Source organism: Lipotes vexillifer, unplaced genomic scaffold (assembly GCF_000442215.2).
Source record: "Lipotes vexillifer unplaced genomic scaffold, Lipotes_vexillifer_v1.1 scaffold150, whole genome shotgun sequence".
NCBI lineage: Eukaryota > Metazoa > Chordata > Mammalia > Artiodactyla > Lipotidae > Lipotes > Lipotes vexillifer.
In genome coordinates this window covers 698,942-708,767 of record NW_006792921.1, presented here as the reverse complement: position 1 = coordinate 708,767, position 9,826 = coordinate 698,942, and the positions used below count along the sequence as shown (strand labels likewise).

General features: G+C 47.6%; 1 protein-coding gene across 1 annotated transcript in view; it reads left to right on the top strand.

Moving 5' to 3' along the window:
• The window catches only part of GSDME (gasdermin E), a 62,500-nt gene that overhangs the window by 37,209 nt on the left and 15,465 nt on the right, over nt 1–9,826 (top strand). The window contains exons 4-5 of the mRNA XM_007466064.1: nt 1,301–1,421; nt 7,986–8,150. Coding sequence (XP_007466126.1) covers nt 1,301–1,421; nt 7,986–8,150 — 286 coding nt within the window. The remainder of the gene's footprint in view (nt 1–1,300; nt 1,422–7,985; nt 8,151–9,826) is intronic.

Sequence of the window (9,826 nt, the reverse complement as noted above, 5' to 3'; positions counted from 1 at the left end):
GAGTGCTTCGGGGCTAGCACTCACTGGACCCTCCCGGTCCGTGCTCATTCCTGAAGTAAACCCAAGGCCGGGGTGATACGACACTTGGACGGGCCATGCAGGGTTGGATCAGGTGCTTTCCCAAAAGAAAATGGGTCAAATGAGCATTGGCTAGGTTGACGCACAGATGACCCCTAGAGCCCCTCAGAGCCAAGGGTCTCAAAATGATTCCTTTGCTTTAGCTGCCTTAAATCCCTAATGGATTGAGTTAGGGAAGGTAAAGATCTGTACATATATCTTTATATACATACACAGATGCTTCTGGATTAAGTTACAGACAGTCTTATCAAGCTGATCCCTGAGCTTCAGTGGAACCGAACTGGCACAGGAGGCTGCAACCCCAGACTGTCTCCCCTCCAGCTTGCCATGGTGCCCGATATTCTTTTCTTAGAGATTTACTTCTTGGGGTAACTTTCAAATTACACTAGAGGACCCAGAAAAGTTGTATTTAGGAGGTGGAGATACAGGTCCGGGGCTGGACTCTCCCTGGGGTGGGCAGGCCGGACAGAGTGATGAGGCCTGATGGGAGACGGCTTCAGCTGGCTCTGCCGATGTTTCTGTCCACAGTGACCCCCACCAAAGGCCTGGAGCCTGCCTGGGAGTCAGGAGACCAGCTGGCATCACACTGTGACCAGGATCAAGTTGCTAAAGATGTCTCTGATCTCCAGCATTTGGGCAATGAATAGCTTCTCACCTTCCTCCCCAGGCCACGGTGGGCAAGGGTCATATTTGCGGCAGGGTTTGAAGGAAAGAGCTTTGGTGCCTGACTCGGCATTTCCTGCCCACCCTTCTGTCATCCTTGTGCCTCTCCCCTGGCTTTATCTGACTGCACAGTGTGCCATCCACGAGGTCCAGGAGGATGTGTTTGGGGGGTCTTGCTCTCAGCTAGGTTCTCCTAGTCAGGCTGTCTTACCACTGAGGATTGTAGAGTTGTTTCCATAATCCTCCATGAGGGAAATGGGAAGTTATCTTGTTTATTGTCTTCTCTATTCAGCACCATAGACGTAACTTCATTGTATCCCAAACTGGGATCTCGCCTTTGTGCCACCAGGTTGGCCATTGACTTTGGAATACGTGTAGGACATCATGAGGCCAACAAGGATTAAATCCTGGCCCCTACCCTGCTGGTCCCTTTTTCTGCTCCATTCCATGGGCATTTTCCTGGCACTCTTTGTGCACAGGCACTAGGCTGGCCACACGGGGGCAGGAGAAGCCTGGGGGAGCCTGAGCGCACAGGTGGGAGCATGCGCCTCGCCCACAGGTGTCAGCGACGGAGGATGGGAACATCATCAAGGACAGCAATGTGGTGCTGGAAATCCCGGCTCCCACCACCATCGCCTACGGCGTCATCGAGCTGTATGTGAGGGCAGACGGCCAGTTCGGTGAGTGCGCCTCAGCTCAGAGCTCTCTGGAGGCGGTTGAGCCATCGCGGAGGGACACCCCGTCTTCCCCTGAGACACACACTTGTAGAGGATCCTCCGCTGCTCTGGGGATTGAGAAGAAAGAGATACTGGAAGAGTTTGGGGATGTCTCAAGCCAAGTGAGACGGAGGGCCGCGGTGGGAGGGTGAGGAATGCCCAGCTGTCGGTGTGGGGCGTGCTTCACCGACAGGGCACAGGACGAAGAACGTGGGCTCTGCAGTCGGACGGACTGGGCATCGGCCCCAGCGCCTCAGGGTCCTGTGAGGTCTCAGGCAGCTTGCTGAAGCCACCTGGGCCTCAGCTTCCCGTGTCTGGGAGGGGAAAGACATTCCCTCACAGGGCTGCGGTCAGGACCAAGTTAGATGAGGTGTGTGAAGTGTCTGGTACAGCGGTGGATTATTAAGTACTCACCTTAGCTATTAATAATACTGTCATCGTTGTGACTATCTTACCTCCCGTCCCCTGTAGGGAGCCCAAAAAGCTGCACGAGACCTTGCTGTCTGATCAGCAGTGTGTTCAAAGCCGGGAGGTCACTGCATCACTTGAAGAAAATAGGGTTTTACAGTTGGTGTGGCTTGTCTTAGATACTCACGGCTTTTCCCTCACACTCTTCCCAGGAAAAGGTTGTGTCAAACCCAAGAAAACGGTCTGACTGCTTTTTGGGGACATGAATTAATATATGTAACATCATAATTAACTTTTTTAGGTATGGTCACATTGTCGTGGTTATGTTTATGAAAAGCGTCATCTTAGTTTTTAGAGATTTACAGTGAACTCTTCACAGATGAAGTGGAAATATGTCTGTGGTTTGCTTCAAGCACAATGGCAGAGAGTGAGGTGTGTGTGTGGTGGGTAGAGATGGGGGAGGTCACCACAGCCGGTCGATGTGTGTGCGGAGGCTCCCTGTAGTACTCTCTCCATCCCTGTGCACTTTCAATTCTCCATGATGAGAACATTGTAAAAGGGTGCCATGACGGGCAGGCTGCCTCCTGCCCTTCCCCCAGTTGTTTTCTGTCAGGTGGCGGGGACCAGGCCAGGGATGCAGGTGTCTTCTGGGAGTCAGCCTTCTGTTCACTCGGCCACGCGAGGTACCACCGTTCAGCTACAACCGTGGGCGCTCGGAATGCTGACTGTCCTATGGGACAGTGGACAAGCCCGCGGGTGTGTAAGGGACGTGAAGGGCAATCACCGACCCTTCCTCTTTCGTTTCCCATGTAGCAGCCTGTGTTTCAGGGGGGAGACAAAAAGCGAAGGTGCCAGTTGTAGGAAGTTGGTCTAGGGGTGGGCCAGGGACGCATGGGATACCAGGAATACCAAGAATCGTGACCAGCATCCTTTAGTTCCAAGGTTCCAAATTTGTGTCATTCTGGGCATGATGATGATTCTCTTTGAAAGACTATCCATCCACTGGACAAACTGCCTATTAGATGATTAAGTTGCCCCTCCAGCTTTTGTCATCAGCGTGTAATAAGCTGTGTGACCACGTGGGCTTGTGTGACTCCAGCCCAGGCTGCTGAGGCCTTGGTTATCCTGTCCAGATGGATTGGTGGTGGAGGTGTTGCTTGGTGGTGGTTGTCAGGCTCTTTGGAAGCTTGGCCCGCACCGAGGGTGCCCATGAGTGCTCTGAGGACCCTTTGGTGGCTGGGGGCCAGGCTGGGGCTGCCATTCCAGGCTTTGGGGCTCCCGGGAACCCCTCCCTGTATCTCCGAGGAGGTGGAGGTGCTCTGCCCTGCATGCAACTCTGCTGGGGCGCCTGTCGCTCCAACAGGGGGCGTCTCTTTTCTCAGGTGGGGTTGGAAAGACAAAGCCTGCCTGGCGAGGCTCTCCTGTTTGCATTTCAGTTTCAAGCCTTCTGTCTTGGCTTGCTTCTGCTGTCTTGAAAATAAACTCTTTGTGCTGCTGAGCAAAGGTGCCCTGGGGAGTTCTCAGGGTTCCTCAGGCTCTCTTCCCACACCCTGGCCTAGGAAGCCCTTTCCTTTGCCTTCTCCTGCTGCTCCCTGCCCTGCCTGTGCAGCTTGGTGGTCAGGCCCTTGTTCGTGTGACACACTGCCTGATTCTTAAGCCAGTTCTGCTGCTTTTTCCCATCTCTTTTCTGTTGCTCTTCCTGCAGAACGTTCTGATCTGGCTTCATAAACAGCCCTACAGGGGCTGGAAGGGCCCTTAAGAGGCTGCTTGGTCTCTCCTTCCACCTTCTGGGTGGGAGTACAGTTGACGAGGATCCTGACCGTCCTCTGAAACTTTGAGAGGAGGCCACTCCCTCCGTGTCCCTTGGGGGAGGCATCTGTGAGCCCGTCCTTGACGAGGGGTTCTCTCAGCCACGATCCCTCCCTTTGCCAACAGACCCCCCCCCCACCTCTTATGGCCAATCAGAAACATCATGTTATTGTCTTGAACTTTAGCCTTTGCTTTGTAGAATTAGGCATTTACCAGTGTCCTTTCAGCACGAACTTCTGATTGGACACTTGTGGACATGAACCTGTGCTTCCCACCCTCCCGGGTCTGTGCACTTCTCTGCAGGTCCAGAGGCCGACACCGACACCCCCCGCCTCGTTCCCATCACAGACTCTTAATTGGCTCCTCTGCTTTGAATCTTTCCCATCCTAACAGTGTAGCTGATGTGATTATTTAAAAATACACATTTGGGGCTTCCCTGGTGGCGCAGTGGTTGAGAGTCCGCCTGCCGATGCACGGGAGACGGGTTCGTGCCCTGGTCCGGGAAGATTCCACATGCCGCGGAGTGGCTGGGCCCGTGAGCCATGGCCGCTGAGCCTGTGCTCCGCAACGGGAGAGGCCACAACTGTGAGAGGCCCGCGTACCGCAAAAAAAAAAAAATACACATTTGGTCACTTCACTTACCTGCTCAAACACCCTTCTGAGGCTCCCTTTGTCCCAAGATAAAGTCTGCCCTTCCAGGCACGTCGTGTCCAGCCTTGCTTCTCATCACCAGCACCTCCCAACATAGTGATCCAGCCAGGGTTAACCCACCGTCTGGGAACTCTCCACTCTCGCTTATCGTGAGCCTCTGGAGTGTGCTCCCTGCCTCTTGGCCCAGCTAATTCCTACCAGGCTTTTGGGGGCTACTTAGACACTGCTTCGTCCAAGAATCCTTCTCTGCTTCTTTCTCCACACCTGCCACTCTGGATTCAGTGACCTGTCCACCTCTTCCACTCATATCACACTTACTGTCCAGGCCTAGGTTGTGGTCCTGTTGAATCTCTGGCTCCTTGCAGTGCCTGATGCTGCAAAAAGTGAAGGAGTTGGCAGTGCCTTCAGGGGGGCTGTGCCTATGTGTAAAGGAAGAGTGGTGCTGGGGTCTTGGACTCCCAAAATATGGTTGGGGGCCCCACAGGGCTGTTGGCAGGATTTGAGGCTGTGTTAATGGTCATGGTCCTTGTCCTTGGGGAGCTTTCCCTGGGGGTCAGTTCACGCTTATCCACCTCGGTGCCTGGTGCACAGGGTGGAGCGAGCCAGGGGCATCCTGGATGACTAGGAGTGTGGGTGGGCCTTCGGGTGAGTAAACGAAAGCTTGTTTTCTTTGTCTTTAGACAGCCGTCCTGTCTTTATGGATGTCATCAGTGTCCACAGCAATTGAAAATACGTGCTAATACCCATGTCTTTCACATGTCATGCAAGTACTGGGCTCAGCCACATTCTCATTCCATAGCCTGTACACAAATTATTAAATAGAAGCATAAAATGAACCTCATTCTTTTTAAAAAATTTTTATTGGAGTAGAGTTGATTTGCAATGTTGTGTTAGTTTCAGGTGTACAGCAAAGTGATTCAGTTATACATATATCCACTCTTTTAAATTCTTTTCCCCTATAGGTCATTACAGAGTACTGAGTAGAGTTTCCTGTGCTATATACAGTAGGTCCTTATTAGCTGTCTATTTTATATATAGTAGTGTGTATATGTCAATGCCAGTCTCCCAATTTATCCCTCCCCTCTTCCCCCCTGGTAACCATAAGATGGTTTTCTACATTTCTAACTCTATTTCAGTTTTGTAATCTTTCTAGATTCCACATATAAGCAATATCATACGATATTTGTTCTCTGACTTACTTCACTCAGTATGACAATCTCTAGGTCCATCCATGTTGCTGCAAATGGTATTATTTCATTATTTTTTATGGCTGAGTTATATTGCATTGTATATATGTACCACATCTTCTTTATCCATTCCTCTGTTGATGGGCATTTAGGTTGCTTCCACATCTTGGCTATTGTAAGTAGTGCTGGAGTGAACATCGGAGTGCATGTATCTCTTTGATTTATGGTTTTCTCTGGGTGTATGCCCAGAAGTGCGATTGCTGGATCATATGGTAGTTCTATTTTTAGTTTTCTAAGGAACATCCAACTGTTCTCCATAGTGGCTGTATCAATTTACATTCCCACCAACAGTACAAGAGGGTTCCCTTTTCTCCACACCCTCTCAGCATTTATTGTTTGTAGATTTTTTGATGATGGCCATTCTGACTGGTGTGAGGTGATGCCTCATTGTAGTTTTGATTTGCATTTCTCTAATAATTAGCAATATTGAGCATCTTTTCATGTGTTTTTTGGCCATCTGTCTTCTTTGGAGAAATGTCTGTTTAGTTCTAATGCCTATTTTTTGATTGGATTGTTTTGTTGTTGAGTTGTATGAGCTATTTGTGTATTTTGGAGATTAATCCCTTGTTGGTCGCTTCATTTGCAAATATTTTCTTCCATCCTGGCGTTGTCTTTTCCTTTTGTTTATGGTTTCCTTTACTGTGCAAAAGCTTTTGAGTTTAATTAGGTGCCATTTGTTTTTGTTTTTATTTTCATTACTGTAGGAGGTGGGTCAGAAGAACCCTCATTCTTCTTTTTTTTTTTTTTACATCTTTATTGGAGTATAATTGCTTTACAATGCTGTGTTAGTTTCTGCTTTATAACAAAGTGAATCAGTTATACATATACATATGTTCCCATATCTCTTCCCTCTTGCTTCTCCCTCCCTCCCACCCTCCCTATCCCACCCCTCTAGGTAGACACAAAGCACCTAGCTGATCTCCCTGTGCTATGCGGCTGCTTCCCACTAGCTATCTACCTTACGTTTGGTAGTGTATATATGTCCATTCCTCTCTCTCGCTTTGTCACAGCTTACCCTTCCCCCTCCCCACATCCTCAAGTCCATTCTCTAGTAGGTCTGTGTCTTTATTCCTGTTTTACCCCTAGGTTCTTCATGACATTTTTTTTTTCTTAGATTCCATATATATGTGTTAGCATACAGTATTTGTTTTTCTCTTTCTGACTGACTTCACTCTGTATGACAGACTCTAGGTTCATCCACCTCATTACAAATAGCTCAATTTCGTTTCTTTTTATGGCTGAGGAATATTCCATTGTATATATGTGCCACATCTTCTTTATCCATTCATCCGATGATGGACACTTAGGTTGTTTCCATCTCCGGGCTATTGTAAATAGAGCTGCAATGAACATTTTGGTACATGACTCTTTTTGAATTATGGTTTTCTCAGGGTATATGCCCAGTAGTGGGATTGCTGGGTCATATGGTAGTTCTATTTGTAGTTTTTTAAGGAACCTCCATACTGTTCTCCACAGTGGCTGTATCAATTTACATTCCCACCAACAGTGCAAGAGGGAGAACCCTCATTCTTGAGTTCATACAGTTTTTACTTAGCAAGGACACACTGTTGCATTTTTACCTACAACTTAGTTACCTTAGTTGGGCCCTCAAATATGGAAGTATTTAAGGGGCATTTATTTTTATAATTTTTAAAAACTTTTTGTTATGGAAAATCACACACATGTTCAGAACTACAGATAGTAATATAGTGAACCCCATGTACCTACCATCCAGCTTCAGTAACTAGGGCAATGCATGTTTCATCTATAACTTTCCCACCTCTCTCCACCCCTACTCAATTGTTTTGAAGCAAATTGTAGGCATTATATTATTTTGTCTATAGATATTGAAATATCTCCAAAAGATAAGGCTTTAAAAAAAAAAGACTAGTCTCTTCATACAGATTCATATAGAATATATTCTTTTGTGTATGGATTTTCCTCTCAACACGTTTATAAGGTTCGTTCATATAATTGCAGAAAATAGTTTATGAATGAAGAATAACTGACTCTCCAAGAGCCATGTAACCACTTGTGCACCTAAATATATCGTCAATAATTCTGTATCAGTTCAGTCAAATCAGATTTATCAATCAAATTCCAATTTTCTCAGTTAAATATGGTGGGTTGTTTGTTGGAGTTGGTTTGTTATTCAGGCTAAGGAAGTGCTTCTGATGTTTGAAAGGTTGCTTCCTGCCTGTTCAGAGAACCTTATGTTAAGAACAACCATTCCTCCTGTATTTGTAGGAAGTGGCTGAGTTTTGGTCAAATAGCATAATGTGTAGGAAGCGGGTGTATGAGGAAGAGGGTAGACATGTCCCCCTGCCCTGCTTGATTTAGGTAAAGCCAGGTCTGGGATGTGCCAACAAGGCTGACCCTAATGCCCAGCTTGTCCTTTTCCCCCGCATTACAGAATTCTGCCTCCTGCAAGGGAAGCACGGGGGCTTCGAGCACGAGAGGAGAAGTGTCTCTGCCTTCCTGGACCTCCTGCCCTTACAAGAGTTTGCATTCTGGGACACGCCAGATGCTGGGCAAGGGCTGCCTGCCTCGGATGGGCCACTGAGTGTTTTAAAACAAGGTATTGCCAGCAGGCTGGGGTATGGTGAGCTGCTGGGTAATTGAGTGCTGTACCCCAGGAGGTGATGTGCCCTTCAGAAGCGGTGACTCCTTAGTGACTTCATGGAAAACATTTGAGAACAGACAGGATGGTGCCTGAATCAGTTCTAGTTCACTCATCAGGACTCACCCTGGTCAGATCTTAGGAAACCTCAGGTCTTGGATGGCCTGTTTTAAGGAAGGGGTAGGAGGCTGAGGAGGGGAAGAGTTAGGGGCCTACCATTTTCTTTCATCTGAACCACAGGAGTCTTGCTGACCACCAAGAAGAGCTAGTCAGCAGCAAGGAGAGAGAACCCAAGTTTTGCATTTGTTTCATTTATTCCAGGCTTCATTGCCAAGACAGGCAGTGCTTCGTTAGCATCGCAAAATGCTCTCTTGGAGGCCCTTATCCACGTGGCATGAAGCCATGTGATGCCAAGGCATCCAGCGAGGAGGAGGGCAGTACCTGTGACTTGCCTGCAGCAATTCCTTTCGCTCCCCACAGCATTTTTTGTTTTTTAAAAAGGTTTCTTGTAGGGGGTAGGGCAGGAATTAGTAGGAGTGTGGTATGTAGTGGAAGAGGAGATGGGCAAGGAAAAAGAGAAACGAATAATTAAGAGCTTAGGGAAAAAGAGCTAGAACCAGCTCAGAATATTTCTGGCTTGGAGGGTAAGAGGAGAGACTCATCAGTGGGGCTTCAACGAGCCCCAAACCAGAATATAGATGCTTTTGTTTCTGTAGCAAAAATATCAATGTTGACAGAATTGGCAGTGAAGGTCCAGTCTTAAGGCTTTCCCATCTAATGCAGGGCTGCAGGCCCCCTCACGGTAATTGGGTGTGATTTTCAGCTGCCACTTCAGTGATGTCAATGTCACGGGTTAGAATCACATCAGCAGTGGTGCTACAGCCTTGAATTGCACTACAGGGAAGTGACAAGGCAGGCTGAGCTTTCTTATCATTTCCTTACCTACCAGTCCACCCTGTAAGTTGCTCATTCCAGTCAGCCTGGCATGGAGTGGGGAGGCTGGGTAGTTTAGGCAGGAGTAGGGTGGGCACCCGCCTCTGTGCACTTGGACCCTAGACCAGCCAGGACGGCCCTTCTCTCCAGGCTGGGGCTGGCGAGGAACTAATTTTGTTTATAGAGCAGTTTTTGAGTATAACTGTTGTCTGGAATTTGACATCAGCGGAGGGTGCATTTATGTCTTGGTCTGTATCCCTGTATATGAAAGCTTTGGTTTATCAAATCTTGTTTTTAAATTCCCACTGGGCTTAAATGACTAGAAACGTTTGACTGTCGTAAAATGAAAACGGACGATTTTAAGGGGAGATGCTCAAGCATCCTGAAGAGGACGTTAGTAATCCAGCTGGGATTCTAACCCATATTCTCCAGGACGGGTGAAGAATGGAGGAAGTGGAATTTCTGTGTTTGCCCAATGAAAATTGTGCCAGCCCCTTGAAAAGCATGCATTTAATATTAAAGGATTCAAAACCTGTTGTGTTAGAAAGATATGAAAAAGAATGTATTTTGGAATTTGCACGATGACTCTGAAGGTTTGGAAAAGTCCTGATGTTCAGTAATTCAGCTTTGATAATTTAATAATTCTAATTGACTTTTCCAGAAAATAATTAATTAGACTTAATGTTTAGTGAGTCAGCAGG